The following is a 19,138-nucleotide window of genomic DNA, read 5'->3' as shown; positions in this document are numbered from 1 at the left end:
CCTCGCTGATCTCTCCATAATCTTTATGTAACAAATACATTTACTGCCAGGGTCAGAAGCTGGGGGAATGGGCTTTATTAGAAGTAAAATAGCACGACAGTAAATTGTAGGTTTGTTTGATCCACGCCCATGTTCCTATTGTCTTTTGTTGGACTGAATTGGATTGTTCATTGTGCAGCTGTTATAATTACCGTTTATAGAAAGAGGCCATTTTGGTTTTGAGTGAACGAGAATGAATCCCCCCCGCCTGTCCTTTTATCACTGGCTGCTACTCGTTGTGACCAACAGAAATGAACAAAGAAGTCCCCATCTTGGAGTTTGGCTTTAAACAACATGTATAGAAGGTGATGGTAAGCACACTTCATGTTGTTGGTCAGTGAAATGGCCCTTTATATTGGGAATCTGAGCTGTGCCTCATTACATTGATTACTATGCAGTGCCCCCCTAAATGGAAAAAAGAATGCCCCTTACATCGGCGGTCAGTGGGCGAATGAATACCACTTACACTGGTGGTCAGTAGAAGGAAGAATGCCTCTTACATAGGTGGTCAGTGGGAGGAAGAATGCCTCTTACATAGGTGGTCAGTGGGAGGAAGAATGCCCCTCTTACACTGTAAAAGGCATTCTTCCTTCCACTGACCACCAATGTAAGGGGCATACATTGGTGGTCAGTGGAAGGAAGAATGCCTCTTACATTGGTGGTCAGTAGAAGGAAGAATGCCTCTTACATTGGTGGTCAGTGGGAGAATGCCTCTTACATTGGTGGTCAGTAGAAGGAAGAATGCCTCTTATATTGGTAGTCAGTGGGAGAATGCCTCTTACATTGGTGGTCAGTAGAAGGAAGAATGCCTCTTACATTGGTGGTCAGTAGAAGGAAGAATGCCTCTTACATTGGTGGTCAGTAGAAGGAAGAATGCCTCTTACATTGGTGGTCAGTAGAAGGAGGAATGCCTCTTACATTGGTAGTCAGTGGGAGAATGCCTCTTACATTCGTGGTCAGTAGAAGGAAGAATGCCTCTTACATTGGTGGTCATGGGTGAGCATGGGAGGAGGTGACAAGGGGGCTAAAGAGCAGGAGGTCTTGGTTAATATTTTGAGACCAGGTTAGTGATGTTGCTGGGGGCCCAGTTGTGGATGGCTTTGTAAGTTATTATTAGTATTTTTAATTTAATTCGTTGGGTGAGTGGAAGCCAGTGGAGGGATTGGCAGAGAGAGGTGGAGGACACTGAATGGTTGGTAAGGTGGATGAGTCTTGCAGCGGTATTCATGATGGACTGAAGGGGGGATAGTCTATGTAAAGGTAATCCTGAGAGGAGGGATTTTCAGTAGTCAAGGCGAGAGATAGTCAGGGAGTGAATTAGAGGCTTAGTGGTGTCATTGGTTAAAAAGGGGCGTATTCTGGAGATGTTGTGGAGGTTGAGGCGGCATGATTTGGACAGGGATTGTATGTGGGCCTGAAAGGAGAGTTCAGAGTCTAGGGTTTCCCCTAGAACTCTGACATGTGGGGATGGACCGATAGTTCTGCCATTGATCTGGACACAGAAGTCAGGGGAAGGGGCACGTGGGGGAGGAAATATGAGTTTTAGATAGATTGAGTTTGAGGAAGTGATGTGACATCCAGTTTGATATGTCTGTCAGTAAATCAGTGATGTGTGAGGAAACTGATGGGGTGAGCTGAGGGGTAGAGAGATAGATTTGGATTTCATCAGCATAGAAAGGGTAGTGGAAGCCATGGGAGGCTATCAGCTGACCCAGGGAGGACGTGTAGATCGAGAATAGTAGAGGTCCAAGGACAGAATCTTGGGGGACCCAAACGGTAAGAGGAGTAGGAGAGGAGGAATTAGAGTTGTAAGTGACACTGAAGGTGCGGTGAGATAGATAAGATTTGAATCAACGGAGAGCACAGCCACGGAGACCAAGCAAATTGAGTTTTTTCGAGGAGGAGGGGGTGGTCAACTATATCAAACTCAGCGAAGAGGTCCAAGAGTAAGAGTACGTAATAATGATCGTTGGTTTTAGCTGTAAGTCGTTTGTGAGTTTGAGGAGAGCAGTTTCTGTGGAGTTCTGTGGGTGAAATCCAGACTGAAGAGAATCAAGAAGGTTATTCTCACTGAGGTGGTCGCTCAGCCGGTTGTAGACTAGATGTTCAAGGAGTTTGGAGGCAAAATGGAGTAAGGAGATGGGTCTTAGGTTGCTAAGACTGGTGGGGTCCAGTGAGGCCTTTTTTTGGTATGGGAGTGACTAGCGCATGTTTTAGAGGGTTGGAGAAGAGGTCAGTAGAGAGAGAGAAGTTGAAGATTTAAGTTAAATATTGTAGGATAGAGCGAAAGGGTGACCATAGTATTTGAAAAGGAACAGGGGGCAAGAGGTCAGGTGGGTGTTAGAAAAAAGTTTAGTGACTTCCTCTATACTAGCTGGGTTAAACGAGGGAAGTATTCATTGTGCAAGGATTGTAAGGGGCGGTGGCGGCTGGTGCTCCATTTTCCACCTGCCCGCGCAGCCCCCCCCCCCCAGGCGTTCGGTCCGTCAGTAAACCCCCCCCCACGTTCGGTTGGTCAGTCAGTCAAAATCCCCCACCTCCCGTCCATCGCTTGGTCAGCAAACACCGCACTTACCCCATCTAGGTCACGGGCCTGTATCTCCTCCTCGGCAGCTTCTTCCTGCGTCTCTTCCTCAGCGGCCAATACGGTCTATTCTCCTCTCAGCCACTCGGGTCTCAGGACCCGCTTCCTGATTGGCCGGGAGGAGAATCAGGAAGAAAATAGCGAATATTAATTTGCTATTGTTTGTCACACAACTGGGTGGGCTCAGGGCGCAGTGCTCTGTGCCCCAAGCCAATTAGAGCCTCAGGCTCTAATCATGTGCTTACAAAAAAAAAAACCCATTGAAATCCATGCGTCCGGTGCCCTGTATGTATTAGATTAGGGGCCGGGCGCATGGATTAGGGAGGCGCCCCTATTGGAGCAGCCGCCACTGGTAAGGGGTAATTGTGCACAATAAGCTGACAACAAAATGGGCAATAGTTACAACATGGGGACAGAAATTAGAAGCAATCAATCTAGGTTGATGGAATTCTAATTGGTTGCTATGGGTTACTACAAACCCCCATGAACGGTGTATGTGGTGATAGTGTAGAAGCTGCATTCTGAAAAATAAACACTAGGTGGCGCTCTGGTCAGCGTGTATAACGATCGCATGTTACTTCCTTTCTAACTAGCGCGTTATTTCCTCAGCCCCCGGCCTCTGCTTTCTGATTGGGCAACGGCAGTCGGTGCTCTCCCGCTATTGGTTAGGGCTGCTACCGCTCCTTCCGGTGTTCTGACGAGAAAGTTCCGCTCGGCGTATAAGTTCCCCCCTCCACTGCGCCTGCGCAGTAGGTATCGGCGGAAATAGCCGAAGCAGAACAGCTGAAAATCAGCTGTACACGGCGCCTGGAAGAGGGCCCCTCGCGGGCTCGCTTCGCTCGCCACGCTTCGGGCACGGCCTCGCTGCGCTCTGCACTTTTAGATTCCCCCTCCAGGTCCACTTGGATGGTGGGGAAGGAACCTGGACCCAGAGCGCAGGCGCCGTGTACAGCTGATCGAAGCATTTGAGCTTCGGCTATCTCCGGCGGCTGAGAGTAGTATGTACTGCGCAGGCGCTTCGCCTGCGCAGTACAGGGGGGGACTTATCCGCCGAGGGAACATTCTCGGCAAGACACCGGCCTGCGCGCCCTGCTTGGTGAAGGCGATTCTTCATTAGACATCGCAAGAGAGGGCGCCGGAGAATGGAGATGTCCTACCAGGCTATTAAGAGCGCTTCCCAGAGTAGAGAGGCGGTAAGACGCGGCATGGACTCTGTTCCCAACCTCCGTGTGGGGCCTGCGGCTGGGGACATGAATGGCTTCCTGGTTACCATGGTTACTGTGTCTGTGGGTCGCCGTGGCAACAGGCATGCGGCCTCGGGTGCGCATGCGCAGTCGCCATGGCTGTGGCTTGCGCATGCGCTATGAGCCCTTATGGTAGAGGTTCGTTGGTAAAGAGATGTCCTTCGTAAAGAAGGGCAGCCACACTCTATAAAGTTTAATCAGACGATTTGGTTTCCATGGAAATGTTTTTTTCGCTATTCGTTACTATGCAGTTTATATCGAACGTCAACCCGCACCATAATGCGTTTATTGTACGACGCTGGGCATCATGTTGTCGCAAAGTTGCATCGCATTGTGCGTTTTAATGGCGTTTGCTGTGATTTCCAGTCAAAAATGAGTTAAACGAAAACCCGAGAGATACCAATCCTTGGCGGTGCGCTTTTTTTTTTTTTTCCGTGCGTTACACCTATCTGCTTCCACACCTTTTCTGGCACTTTTTGTTCTGTATTTTTTGCAAAAAAATTTACGTAGAACCCAAAAACATTTTATATATATATTATTATAATACAGGATTTATATAGCGTCAACATTTTGCGCAGTTCTTAACAAAATGAAGAGGAATCAGGGGGCCCTGCTCGCTAGAGCTTACAATCTATATATTTGTAGCAGAGAGGCCCTAGAGAATAAATTGGTAGGTGTTGCAATTTTTTTTTTTTTTTTTTTTACCATAAAGTGCTATTTTTTTTTAATGTCACACGGCATTTGCGCAATTTTATTTTATTTTTTTGAGGAAAAAATACACTTTGTTGAATCTTAATGCACAAAACAACGATAGAATACTTGATTCTTTGGTAAAAATATAAAAGATGATGTTTCGGGGAGTAAATAGATACCAAACATGTCACGCTTTACAACTGCGCACGCTCGTGCAACAGCGCTCTTACATCGGCGGTCAGTGGGCGAATGAATACCACTTACATTGGTGGTCAGTAGAAGGAAGAATGCCTCTTACATAGGTGGTCAGTGGGAGGAAGAATGCCCCTCTTACACTGTAAGAGGCATTCTTCCTTCCACTGACCACCAATGTAAGGGGCATACATTGGTGGTCAGTAGAAGGAAGAATGCCTCTTATATTGGTGGTCAGTAGAAGGAAGAATGCCTCTTACATTGGTGGTCAGTAGAAGGAGGAATGCCTCTTACATTGGTGGCCAGTAGAAGGAAGAATGCCTCTTACATTGGTGGTCAGTAGAAGGAGGAATGCCTCTTACATTGGTGGTCAGTAGAAGGAGGAATGCCTCTTACATTGGTGGTCAGTAGAAGGAAGAATGCCTCTTACATTGGTAGTCAGTGGAGGGAAGAATGCCTCTTACATTGGTAGTCAGTGGAGGGAAGAATGCCTCTTACATTGGTGGTCAGTAGAAGGAAGAATGCCTCTTACATTGGTAGTCAGTGGAGGGAAGAATGCCTCTTACATTGGTGGTCAGTGGAGGGAAGAATGCCTCTTACATTGGTGGTCAGTAGAAGGAAGAATGCCTCTTACATTGGTAGTCAGTGGGAGAATGCCTCTTACATTGGTGGTCAGTAGAAGGAAGAATGCCTCTTACATTGGTGGTCAGTGGAGGGAAGAATGCCTCTTACATTGGTGGTCAGTGGAGGGAAGAATGCCTCTTACATTGGTGGTCATGGGTGAGCATGGGAGGAGGTGACAAGGGGGCTAAAGAGCAGGAGGTCTTGGTTGATATTTTGAGACCAGGTTAGTGATGTAGCTGGGGGCCCAGTTGTGGATGGCTTTGTAAATTATTGTTAGTATTTTTAATTTAATTCGTTGGGTGAGTGGAAGCCAATGGAGGGATTGGCAGAGAGGGGTGGAGGACACTGAACGGTTGGTAAGGTGGATGAGTCTTGCAGCGGTATTCATGATGGACTGAAGGGGGGATAGTCTATGTAAAGGTAATCCTGAGAGGAGGGATATTCAGTAGTCGAGGCGAGAGATAGTCAGGGAGTGAATTAGAGGCTTAGTGGTGTCATTGGTTAAAAAGGGGAGTATTCTGGAGATGTTGCGGAGGTTGAGGCGGCATGATTTGGACAGGGATTGTATGTGGACCTGAAAGAAGAGTTCAGAGTCTAGGGTTTCCCCTAGAACCCTGGCATGTGGGGATGGACCGATAGTTCTGCCATTGATCTTGACAGAGAAGTCAGGGGAAGGGGCACGTGGGGGAGGAAATATTCTGAGCTCGGTTTTAGATAGATTGAGTTTGAGGAAGTGGTGTGACATCCAGTTTGATATGTCTGTCAGTAAATCAGTGATGTGTGAGGAGATTGATGGGGTGAGCTGAGGGGTAGAGGGATAGATTTGGATTTCATCAGCACAGAAAAGGGTAGTGGAAGCCATGGGAGGCTATCAGCTGACCCAGGGAGGACATGTAGATCAGGAATAGTAGAGGTCCAAGGACAGAATCTTGGGGGACCCCAACGGTAAGAGGAGTAGGAGAGGAGGAAGTAGAGCTGTAAGTGACACTGAAGGTGCGGTGAGATAGATAAGATTTGAATCAACGGAGAGCACAGCCACGGAGACCAAGCAAATTGAGTTTTTTCGAGGAGGAGGGGGTGGTCAACTATATCAAACTCAGCGAAGAGGTCCAAGAGTAAGAGTACGGAATAATGATCGTTGGTTTTAGCTGTAAGTCGTTTGTGAGTTTGAGGAGAGCAGTTTCTGTGGAGTTCTGTGGGCGAAATCCAGACTGAAGAGAATCAAGAAGGTTATTCTCACTGAGGTGGTCGCTCAGCCGGTTGTAGACTAAATGTTCAAGAAGTTTGGAGGCAAAATGGAGTAAGGAGATGGGTCTTAGGTTGCTAAGACTGGTGGGGTCCAGTGAGGCCTTTTTTTAGTATGGGAGTTATTAGGGCATGCTTTAGAGGGTTGGAGAAGATGTCAGTAGAGAGAGAGAAGTTGAAGATTTAAGTTAAAGAGTGTAGGATAGAGCGAAAGGGTGACCATAGTATTTGAAAAGGAACAGGAGGCAAGAGGTCAGGTGGGTGTTAGAAAAAAGTTTAGTGACTTCCTCTATACTAGCTGGGTTAAACGAGGGAAGTATTCATTGTGCAAGGATTGTAAGGGGCGGTGGCGGCTGGTGCTCCATTTTCCACCTGCCCGCGCAGCCCCCCCCCCCCCCCCAGACGGTCGGCCCGTCAGTAAACCCCCCCCCCCCACGTTCGGTTGGTCAGTCAGTCAAAATCCCCCACCTCCCGTCCATCGCTTGGTCAGCCAACACCGCACTTACCCCATCTAGGTCACGGGCCTGTATCTCCTCCTCGGCAGCTTCTTCCTGCGTCTCTTCCTCAGCGGCCAATACGGTCTATTCTCCTCTCAGCCACTCGGGTCTCAGGACCCGCTTCCTGATTGGCCGGGAGGAGAATCAGGAAGAAAATAGCGAATATTAATTTGCTATTGTTTGTCACACAACTGGGTGGGCTCAGGGCGAAGTGCTCTGTGCCCCGATCCAGTTAGAGCCTCAGGCTCTAAATCATGTGCTTCCAAAAAAAAAAAAAACCCATTGAAATCCATTCGTCCGGTGCCCTGTATGTATTAGATTAGGGGCCGGGCGCATGGATTAGGGGGGCGCCCCTAATGGAGCGGCCTCCACTGGTAAGGGGTAATTGTGCACAATAAGCTGACAACAAAATGGGCAATAGTTACAACATGGGGACAGAAATTAGAAGCAATCAATCTAGGTTGATGGAATTCTAATTGGTTGCTATGGGTTACTACAAACCCCCATGAACGGTGTATGTGGTGATAGTGTAGAAGCTGCATTCTGAAAAATAAACACTAGGTGGCGCTCTGGTCAGCGTGTATAACGATCGCATGTTTCTTCCTTTCTAACTAGCGCGTTATTTCCTCAGCCCCCGGCCTCTGCTTTCTGATTGGGCAACGTCAATCGGCGCTCTCCCGCTATTGGTTAGGGCTGCTACCGTTCCTTCCGGCCTGCGCGCCCTGCTTGGTGAAGGGAATTCTTCGTTAGACATCGCAAGAGAGGGCGCCGGAGAATGGAGATGTCCTACCAGGCTATTAAGAGCGCTTCCCAGAGTAGAGAGGCGGTAAGACGCGGCATGGACTCTGTTCCCAACCTCCGTGTGGGGCCTGCGGCTGGGGAGCGGGGGACATGAATGGCTTCCTGGTTACCATGGTTACTGTGTCTGTGGGTCGCCGTGGCAACAGGCATGCGGCCTCGGGTGCGCATGCGCAGTCGCCATGGCTGTGGTTTGCGCATGCGCTATGAGCCCTTATGGTAGAGGTTCGTTGGTAAAGAGATGTCCTTCGTAAAGAAGGGCAGCCACACTCTATAAAGTTTAATCAGACGATTTGGTTTCCATGGAAATGTTTTTTTCGCTATTCGTTACTATGCAGTTTATATCGAACGTCAACCCACACCATAATGCGTTTATTGTACGACGCTGGGCATCACGTTGTCGCAAAGTTGCATCGCATTGTGCATTTTAATGGCGTTTGCTGTGATTTCCAGTCAAAAATGAGTTAAACGAAAACCCGAGAGATACCAATCCTTGGCGGTGCGCTTTTTTTTTTTTTTCCGTGCGTTACACCTATCTGCTTCCACACCTTTTTCTGGCACTTTTTGTTCTGTATTTTTTGCAAAAAATTTACGTAGAACCCAAAAACATTTTATATATATATATATTATTATAATACAGGATTTATATAGCGTCAACATTTTGCGCAGTTCTTAACAAAATGAAGAGGAATCAGGGGGCCCTGCTCGCTAGAGCTTACAATCTATATATATGTAGCAGAGAGGCCCTAGAGAATAAATTGGTGGGTGTTGCAATTTTTTTTTTTTTTTTACCATAAAGTGCTATTTTTTTTTAATGTCACACGGCATTTGCGCAATTTTACTTTATTTTTTTGAGGAAAAAATACACTTTGTTGAATCTTAATGCACAAAACCACGATAGAATACTTGATTCTTTGGTAAAAATATAAAAGATGATGTTTCGGCGAGTAAATAGATACCAAACATGTCACGCTTTACAACTGCGCACGCTCGTGCAACAGCGACAGACGACGTAAATTTTGCTATCCACAGGCGACGTTTTTAAAACCTTTAGACCCCTTTCACACTGGGGCTGCCTGTGCATTAGCGGTAAAACGCTGCTACTTTTAGCGACACTTTACCGCTGTTTCAGCTGCGCTTTTTCGGCCGCTAGCAGGGAGCTTTTAAATCCAAAGAAGGGGTTAATAAGGCCCATGTTGCGGCACCTCTCAAGCACTTTTCAGGCGCTTCGGAAGCGCTGCCCATTCATTCCAATGGGCAGGGGTGTTTTGGGAGTGCTTTGCGAAGATGCTGCTTGCAGGACTTTTTCTAACGTCCTGCAAGCGCACCGCCCCAGTATGAGAGCACTCGGGGCTTTCACATTTGGGCGGCATGGGAGGCAGTTTTCAGGCACTTTACAGGCGCTATTTCTAGCTCTAAAACACCTGAAAACTGCCTCAGTGTCAAAGGGGTCTTACTGGTTACCAATTTAGATTTACAGAGGAAGTCTGGTGCTAGATTTACTGCCCACAATCTGACGTCCACGGCGATACCTCACATGTATGAGATGATCGTTTTTTTTGCGCGCGTGACCGATGCGTGCGTTTGCCTTTGCGTGCGAGCATGGGGGGGGACGGGGGTGCTTTAACCACTTTGAATCCGGGCCAAGTCTGACACTTTGGTCCTATATATAAAAATCAACTTTTTTTTTTTGCTAGAAAATTAATTAGAACCCCCAAACATATTTTTATTATATATATATATATATATATATATATATATATATATATATATATATATATATATATATATATATATATATATATAAATTATATATGTTTTTGGCCCTAGAGAACAAAATGGGGGTTGTTGCAAATTTTTATGTCACACTGTATTTGTGCAGGGGTTTTTCGAACGCAATTTTCTGGGAAAAAAAATACACTTCAATGAATAAAAAAAAAAAAAATTTACCCCAATTTTTTTGTATAATGTGAAAGATGATGTTACCCCGAGTAAATAGATACCTAACACGTCACGCTTTAAAATAGCATCTGCCCATGGAATGGCAGCAAACTACGGTGCTTAAAAGGATATGTAAAGGTTCGTTTTTCTTTTTAGGAAAAAAAAAAAAAAAAACAACTTGCATCCTCTGTGCAGTTGGTCTTGCACAGAGGGGCCCCGATCCTCCCCTTCTGGGGTCCCTCAGCGGCGCTCCTGGCTCCTCCTCTTCTCGAGTGCCCCATTGGAGAGCCGCTCTCCCTCGGGGCATCCGTGCTGGCGCACTCCTGTGTCCTGCCGCTGCATCTATTGACACAGACAGCAGGACTCGGCTCCACCCCCCGGCTCCTGGATTCGATTGACAGCAGTGGGAGCCAATGGCTGCTCTGCTATCAGTCTATCCAATCAGGACATGAGACACTGGCTGAAGCTGGTGTGCTCGTCCCCGCCACTGGAAAGATCGGGTTCAGGTAAATAAAAGACAAATAAATGACAGGTCCTCTTTATGGAGAGATCTGGGGTCTATTAGACCCCAAATCTCTCCTCTGGCCTCCAATGCAGCCGATCAGACACAGATCGGTCTGATCGGCTGCTTTCCTGGACGCTAACAGCCTTGTAAACAAAGAGGCGGAACCGGAAGGAGGGAGAGAGAGAGAGGGGGAGGGGGAGGGGGAGGGAGAGGGAGAGGGAGAGGGAGAGGGAGAGGGAGAGGGAGAGGGAGAGGGAGAGGGAGAGGGAGAGGGAGAGGGAGAGGGGGAGGGGGAGGGAGAGGGAGAGGGGGAGGGGAGGGGGAGGGGGAGGGGGGGAGGGGGAGGGGGAGGGGGAGGGGGAGGGGGAGGGGGAGGGGGAGGGGGAGGGGGAGGGAGAGGGAGAGGGAGAGGGAGAGGGAGAGGGGGAGGGAGAGGGGGAGGGGGAGGGAGAGGGAGAGGGGGAGGGGGAGGGGGAGGGGGAGGGGGGAGGGGGAGGGGGAGGGGGAGGGGGAGGGGAGGGGGGAGGGGGAGGGGGAGGGGGGGAGGGGGAGGGGGAGGGGGAGGGGGAGGGGGAGGGGGAGGGAGAGGGAGAGGGAGAGGGAGAGGGAGAGGGAGAGGGAGAGGGAGAGGGAGAGAGAGAGAGAGAGAGAGAGAGAGAGAGAGAGGAGAGAGAGAGAGAGAGAGATTCTCTCAGTGTTCCGTGCAGCCACCTCTGCTGGCCTCAGCGATCCTGGGCACCGCGATCTGATGGTAGAGCCTGGGAAAGACGACGGGAGGGTGGGGATTGGACCCCCTTTCGCCACCCACAAAAGTGATCGAGTGGCTATTTAACCAATCAAATCACTTCTGCTAGAAACAGAACTGCTGGCTGAGATATTCCATACTGGGGTGATGCCTGTGGGTGCGGGTATCATCCGGGTGTTACCACTGCAACCCGTCCATGGACATCCTACGAGTGGGTAATTTAAGAAGTTATATTTTTTTTTATTATTGTTTATTTATTTTTACTTTTACACTGTTGCTTTCATTTTTTGTCGCTTTTATTGTTATCACAGGGAATATAAATATCCTCTTGTGATAGCAATAGGCAGTGACAGGCACTCTTTATGGAGAGATGTGTCCTCTACACTTAAAAGCATTTGGTCACACCAAAATTTTTTTTAAAAATGGCGCTGCTTTCATAGGGGGGGGGGGGGGGGGGGACACGGAAGTGATGTAAGCTCATCGCTTTGTGTTTCCTGTATCATAGAGGCGATGTCCAAATCAAATCATATCATCATATCAAAGCTGTTCCGTCTCTGTTGGCCTCTATGATCAGGGAATCCCTGGACTAGTGTCCCCATTGGGAGATTTCCCCTCTATTCCTGTTCTGGGGACAACCCAAAATTTGGGATTTTTCTTTTACTTTCACTTTCAATGATAATGGTAAACAGGACAAATAGAGAGGGAGAATCTCCCTAATGGGGGACACAGACAGCAATAAAAAACCTGGCAGGGGGTCTAATCCCTCTCTACTCTAAGGATAAAAAAAATAAAATAAAAAAAAAAAACCTTTGCTTTTAGTTATGCTTTTGAAGTGTTTTTAAACCCTCAATTTAAAAATGGAATGTAGCAGCAAACGTCTACAGCTGTGTTTTGATGTTTCAGTTTTTTGCTAAAAACATCTCTATCCTGCGCTTCAATTCTTAGGATGGATTTACACCTCTGTTGCCTTTGAAGAGCGATCCGCGATGGATCGCTCTTCAGAGGAGCATTTGACATGTGAGAAGGCTGTGTCATCCGTCAGCGGTGGAGGGGGTGTGACATTACGGCAGCCAATCTGATTGCCGGCTTTCAGCTGGAAGAGATCCTCCTGTAGCTGTACCGCCGCCATATCACCTCCATGGACCCCTGTACAACCCCCACCCCCCCAAGCCAGGGAGACCAGCAGAGATCACTGATCTCCCCTTGATAGCGAGAACCCAGAAGCAGGGAGGATGACATGATGACGAGTGACATGGTGCACAGAGCTCTCTGGAAATCATCTGCGATTAATCACTACAATTTGCGCAGCTTCCTCATTAGAGAGACATTTGTCCCATTTACGGTAATTAATAAATGTTTACAATAGTAAGTGTGAATGTAAAATATAGATATAAAGCTCTGCGTCATTTGACGGTGCTATATAAGTGCCTATAATAATAGTAATAATAATAATAATAGGTGATTCAATGTAGCAGATGAGAAGCTCTAAGCTGATGACACCACTAGAGGGCAGCAGAACACTAAGCATGGTTCTGTCTCCTACTTATAGGAAAGTTGTGTGGGGTCATTGTATTTGTATTCATGTTACATTGTAACCTGGCTACACTACACAGAGGGAGCTTGTATTGTGTGTCAGAGGCTTGGTAATCTCTGTCATTTGCAAATGCTTTTGTACCATGAAAGCAGACCTGGCAGAAAATGTAGACTGAATATATTTGTTTTATTAAAGTAGATTAGGGGGTCAGAAACCTTTCCCACGTTAACTGCCAATTTACCAGCATTAGACAGTCAGCGTGCCAATAATAAGCAGAGCTCAGATAAGTCCCAATGTATTCTTCTTCCCACCTCAGATCACCCCTGTGCGTGCACCTTCCCACCTCAGACCATCCCCTGTGCGTGCACCTTCCCACCTCAGACCATCCCCTGTGCGTGCACCTTCCCACCTCAGACCATCCCCTGTGCGTGCACCTTCCCACCTCAGATCATCCCCTGTGCATGCACCTTCCCACCTCAGATCATCCCCTGTGCATGCACCTTCCCACCTCAGACCATCCCCTGTGCATGCACCTTCCCACCTCAGACCATCCCCTGTGCCTGCACCTTCCCACCTCAGACCATCTTCTGTGCCTGCACCTTCCCACCTCAGACAATCTTCTGTGCCTGCACCTTCCCACCTCAGACAATCTTCTGTGCCTGCACCTTCTCACCTCAGACCATTCCCTGTGCGTGCACCTTCTCACCTCAGACCATCCCCTGTGTGTGCACCTTCCCACCTCAGACCATCCCCTGTGCGTGCACCTTCCCACCTCAGACCATCCCCTGTGCGTGCACCTTCCCACCCCAGACCATCCCCTGTGCGTGCACCTTCCCACCTCAGACCATCCCCTGTGTGTGCACCTTCCCACCTCAGACCATCCCCTGTGCTTGCACCTTCCCACCTCAGACCATCCCCTGTGCTTGCACCTTCCCACCTCAGACCATCCCCTATGCTTGCACCTTCCCACCTCAGACCATCCCCTGTGCCTGCACCTTCCTACCTCAGACCATCCCCTGTGCCTGCACCTTCCCACCTCAGATCATCCCCTGTGCTTGTACCTTCCCACCCCAGACCATCCCCTGTGTGTGCACCTTCCCACCTCAGACCATCCCCTGTGTGTGCACCTTCCCACCTCAGACCATCCCCTGTGCCTGCACCTTCCCACCTCAGACCATCCCCAGTGCATGCACCTTCCCACCTCAGACCATCCCCTGTGCGTGCATAGGTTCGCTTTAGGAGCATATTAAATAAGGGCATTAGCCAATGCATCCCATTGGATAATACATGTAAAAGAGTGAGCAAAAGTACTGGATGGCTTAACTCCAATGTAAAAATGCATATAAAAGCAAAGGAAAAGCCCTTCAAAAAATACAAGGCTGAGGGATCGTCATCAGCATTCAGACTTTATAAAGAATGCAATAAGATTGACCATGAAAGACACATAGCAGAGGAGAGCAATAAAATTCCCAAGAAATTCTTTAACTACCTCCCACCCGGCCACTGCACATAAATGGTAAAAATGTCATTTGGGTACAGTGTTACATGACCGCACAATTCTCATTCAAAGTTTGAGAGCGCTGAAAGCTGAACATTGGTCTGGGAAGGCGGGGGGTGAATGTGCCCAGTATTGAAGTGGTTATGTAAACAGTAAAAAAGGGTGGACAGAACATATTGGCCCCATGAAGAAAGGACATCTGGTTACAAAGGATGGGGAGATGGCGAAGGTATTGAAGGTATTGAAGTTATTCTTCTCATCAGTCTTCACGAGTGAATCGGGGGGCTTCAGTAACCAAAACTGCAGTGTTTATCCTCATGACACGTCACAGGAAGCACCCTCATGGCTAACAGAGGATATAATTAGAATTAGACTTGGGAAACTTAACATTAATAAATCACTGGGACCGGATGGCTTGCACCTGAGGGTACTTAGGGAACTCAGTCAAGTAATTGCCAGGCCATTGTTCCTAATTTTTACTGACAGTCTGCTGACTGGAATGGTACCAGCTGATTGGAGAAAAGCCAATGTAGCACCAATATTTAAAAAGGGCCCAAAATACATCTCTGGGAATCACAGACCAGTTAGCCTAACATCAATAGTATACAAGCTCTTGGAGGGGATGATAAGGGACTATATACAAGATTTTAGTAATGAGAACGGTATCATTAGCAGTAATCAGCATGGATGCATTAAGAATCATTCTTGCCGAACCAATCTATTAACCTTCTATGAGGAGGTGAGTTTCCATCTAGATAAAGGAAGGCCCGTAGTGGTGGTGTATCTGGATTTTGCAAAAGCATTTGACACAGTTCCCCATAAACGTTTACTTTACAAAATAAGGTCCATTGGCATGGACCATAGGGTGAGTACATGGATTGAAAACTGGCTACAAGGGCGAGTTCAGAGGGTGGTGAAAAATGGGGAATACTCGGTATGGTCAGGGGTGGGTAGTGGGGTCCCCCAGGGTTCTGTGCAGGGACCAGTCCTGATTAATTTGTTCATTAACAACCTGGAGGATGGGATAAACAGTTCAATCTCTGTATTTGTGGACGATACTAAGCTAAGCATGGTGTGGCGGGAGGGCCCATGGAACCCAGAATCCCTTGGAAAGGTTGGGAAACCCTTGTTTCAGCTCCCCATGCACCTCTTATGTCTAAGTCACCCTGTGCCAGAAAGGTGACTGAGAAATTATATAGTTACATAGTTACATAGTAGGTGAGGTTGAAAAAAGACACAAGTCCATCAAGTCCAACCTATGTGTGTGATTATGTGTCAGTATTACATTACATATCCCTGTATATTGCGGTCATTCAGGTGATTATCTAATAGTCTCTTGAAGCTATCAATGCTCCCCGCTGAGACCACCGCCTGTGGAAGGGAATTCCACATCCTTGCCGCTCTTACAGTAAAGAACCCTCTACGTAGTTTAAGGTTAAACCTCTTTTCTTCTAATTGTAATGAGTGGCCACGAGTCTTATTAAACTCTCTTCTGCGAAAAAGTTTTATCCCTATTGTGGGGTCACCAGTACAGTATTTGTAAATTGAAATCATATCCCCTCTCAAGCGTCTCTTCTCCAGAGAAAATAAGTTCAGTGCTCGCAACCTTTCCTCATAACTAAGATCCTCCAGACCCTTTATTAGCTTTGTTGCCCTTCTTTGTACTCGCTCCATTTCCAGTACGTCCCTCCCGAGGACTGGTGCCCAGAACTGGACAGCATACTCCAGGTGCGGCCGGACCAGAGTCTTGTAGAGCGGGAGAATTATCGTTTTATCTCTGCAGTTGATCCCCCTTTTAATGCATGCCAATATTCTGTTTGCTTTATTAGCAGCAGCTTGGCATTGCATGCCGTTGCTGAGCCTATCATCCACTAGGACCCCCAAGTCTTTTTCCATCCTAGATTCCCCCAGAGGTTCTCCCCCCAGTGTATAGATTGCATTCATATTTTTGGCACCCAAATGCATTATTTTACATTTTTCTACATTGAACCTCATTTGCCATGTAGTCGCCCACCCCATTAATTTGTTCAGGTCTTTTTGCAAGATTTCCACATCCTGCGGAGAAGTTATTGCCCTGCTTAGCTTAGTATCGTCTGCAAATACAGAGATGGAACTGTTTATCCCATCCTCCAGGTCATTTATGAACAAATTAAATAGGATTGGTCCCAGCACAGAACCCTGGGGGACCCCACTACCCACCCCTGACCATTCTGAGTACTCCCCATTTATCACCACCCTCTGAACACGCCCTTGTAGCCAGTTTTCAATCCATGTACTCACCCTATGGTCCATGCCAACAGACCTTATTTTGTACAGTAAACGTTTATGGGGAACTGTGTCAAATGCTTTTGCAAAATCCAGATACACCACGTCTACGGGCCTTCCTTTATCTAGATGGCAACTCACCTCCTCATAGAAGGTTAATAGATTGGTTTGGCAAGAACGATTCTTCATGAATCCATGCTGATTACTGCTAATGATATCATTCTTATTACTAAAATCTTGTATATAGTCCCTTATCATCCCCTCCAAGAGTTTACATACTATTGATGTTAGGCTAACTGGTCTGTAATTCCCAGGGATGTTTTTTGGGCCCTTTTTAAATATTGGTGCTACATTGGCTTTTCTCCAATCAGCTGGTACCATTCCAGTCAATAGACTGTCTGTAAATATTAGGAACAACGGTCTGGCAATCACCTGACTGAGTTCCCCAAGTACCCTCGGATGCAAGCCATCTGGTCCCGGTGATTTATTAATGTTAAGTTTCTCAAGTCTAATTTTAATTCCGTCCTCTGTTAACCATGTAGGTGCTTCCTGTGTTGTGTCATGAGGATAAACACTGCAGTTTTGGTTACTGAAGCCCCCCGATTCACTCGTGAAGACTGAGGAGAAGAATAAATTCAATACCTTCGCCATCTCCCCATCCTTTGTAACCAGATGTCCTTCCTCATTCTTTATGGGGCCAATATGGTCTGTCCTCCCTTTTTTACTGTTTACATACTTAAAGAATTTCTTGGGATTTTTTTTGCTCTCCTCCACTATGTGTCTTTCATGTTCTATCTTAGCCATCCTAATTGCACCCTTACATTTCTTATTGCATTCTTTATAAATTCTGAATGCTGTGGATGATCCCTCAACCTTGTATTTTTTGAAGGCCTTCTCCTTTGCTTTTATATGCATTTTTACATTGGAGTTAAGCCATCCAGGATGTTTGTTCGCTCTTTTAAATTTATTACCCAATGGGATACATTGGCTAATGCCCTTATTTAATATGCTCTTAAAGCAAACCCATCTCTCCTCTGTATTCTTTGTTCCTAATATTTTGTCCCAATTTATGCCTTTTAGCAAGGTTTGTAGTTTAGGGAAGTTGGCTCTTTTGAAATTCAGTGTCTTTGTGTTCCCTTCATGTCTCCTATTTGTGTGATTTATACTGAAACTAATTGACCTGTGATCGCTGTTACCTAAATTGCCCCGTATTTCCACATCTGTTATCAGGTCTGTATTGTTGGTAATCAGTAGATCTAGTAATGTTTTATTTCTAGTTGGTGCGTCTACCATCTGACCCATAAAATTGTCCTGCAAGACATTAAGGAACTGGCGAGCCTTAAATGAATGCGCGGTTCCCTCCGCCCAGTCTATGTCTGGATAATTAAAATCCCCCATTATGATAACACTTCCCATCCTTGCTGCTAATCCAATTTGTGATAGGAGATCCGTCTCCACTTCCTCCCTCAGGTTAGGGGGCCTATAGCATACTCCAAGTATTATTTTCCCCTTAGCTTCATCCCTTTGGAGCTCTACCCATAAAGATTCCACCTCCTCCCTAGCCCCCTCAGTGATGTCATCTCTCACATTCACTTGTACATTATTCTTGATATATAGGCATACCCCTCCCCCTTTTTTACCCTCTCTATCCTTGCGGTATAGGGTATACCCTTGAATGTTTGCCAGCCAATCATGAGAGCTGTTGAACCAGGTCTCTGAAATTCCCACAAAATCCAAATCCTCCTCGTACAACAGTATCTCTAGTTCACCCATCTTGTCCGCCAGGCTCCTGGCATTGGTGAACATGCCACATAGTTTAGACCGGTCGCATATTGTCCTCGTACTGGGTGTTTCAAGATTGCAACTTGGACTTGCTACTATACTCACCTTGTGTTTTTGTGCTTTGGTTAACCTACCACTAATGCCCCCAATACTACCCTCTGGAATATCTTCCGCGCTGGCTATCACTGTCTCTGGACCCTCCCCCCCCTTCGCCTAGTTTAAAAACCCCTCTAACTTTTTGGCCATCTTCATTCCCAGCAGATCTGCACCCTCCTCATTTAGGTGCAGTCCGTCCCTTCTATAGTACCGGTTACCGACTGAGAAGTCGGCCCAGTCCTCCAGGAACCCAAACCCCTCCTTACTACACCAGCTCTTCAGCCACTTGTTTACTTCCCTAATCTCCCTCTGCCTCTCTGGTGTGGCTCGATGTACCGGTAGTATTCCTGAGAACACTACCTTGGAGGTCCTTTTCCTCAATTTAGCTCCTAAGTCCCTAAAATCGTTCTTTAGGACACTCCATCTGCCTCTGACTTTGTCATTGGTGCCAACGTGCACCATGACAGCCGGGTCTTCCCCAGCCCCTCCCAGTAATCTGTCCACAAGATCCGTGATGTGCCGAACCCGAGCGCCCGGTAGACAACATACTGTTCGGCGCTTCAGGTCTTGGTTACAGATTGCCCTCTCGGATTACTTAAAATGGGACATTAATATTTATCCACAATATCCCCCAGGATATATGTAAAGACTATTCTTGGTTTGTTTAATACTGAACTCAACATGTTAGTTGAGAGAGCTGATCACATTGGCCTCTGTACAATGTAGGCCGACTCCTGCTGGAGCTCCTGCTATTGTGTGAAGGTGTCCTGTGTTTATACTTATGATAATGTAATCTACTGTGTGAAGCTTGGTGACAACAAGTCTGACCTGTAGTGAAATCCTGGATTAGGGCTGC

The 19,138-nt window shown here is 47.1% G+C and overlaps 1 protein-coding gene across 2 annotated transcripts in view; it reads left to right on the top strand.

The window, feature by feature from the left end:
* Nucleotides 1-220: 220 nt before the first annotated feature.
* The window catches only part of KATNAL2 (katanin catalytic subunit A1 like 2), an 80,779-nt gene continuing 61,861 nt past the window's right edge, over nt 221-19,138 (top strand). The window contains exon 1 of one of the 2 annotated variants that reach the window (XM_073619428.1): nt 221-350. In XM_073619428.1, coding sequence (XP_073475529.1) covers nt 348-350 — 3 coding nt within the window. In that variant the 5' untranslated portion in view covers nt 221-347. Of the gene's footprint in view, nt 351-7,781; nt 7,945-19,138 lie in introns of those variants that run through there. The other variant, XM_073619421.1, reaches the window with a different exon arrangement.

This window comes from Aquarana catesbeiana, linkage group LG01 (assembly GCF_042186555.1).
Source record: "Aquarana catesbeiana isolate 2022-GZ linkage group LG01, ASM4218655v1, whole genome shotgun sequence".
NCBI lineage: Eukaryota > Metazoa > Chordata > Amphibia > Anura > Ranidae > Aquarana > Aquarana catesbeiana.
This window is presented reverse-complemented; position numbering and strand designations above follow the sequence as displayed.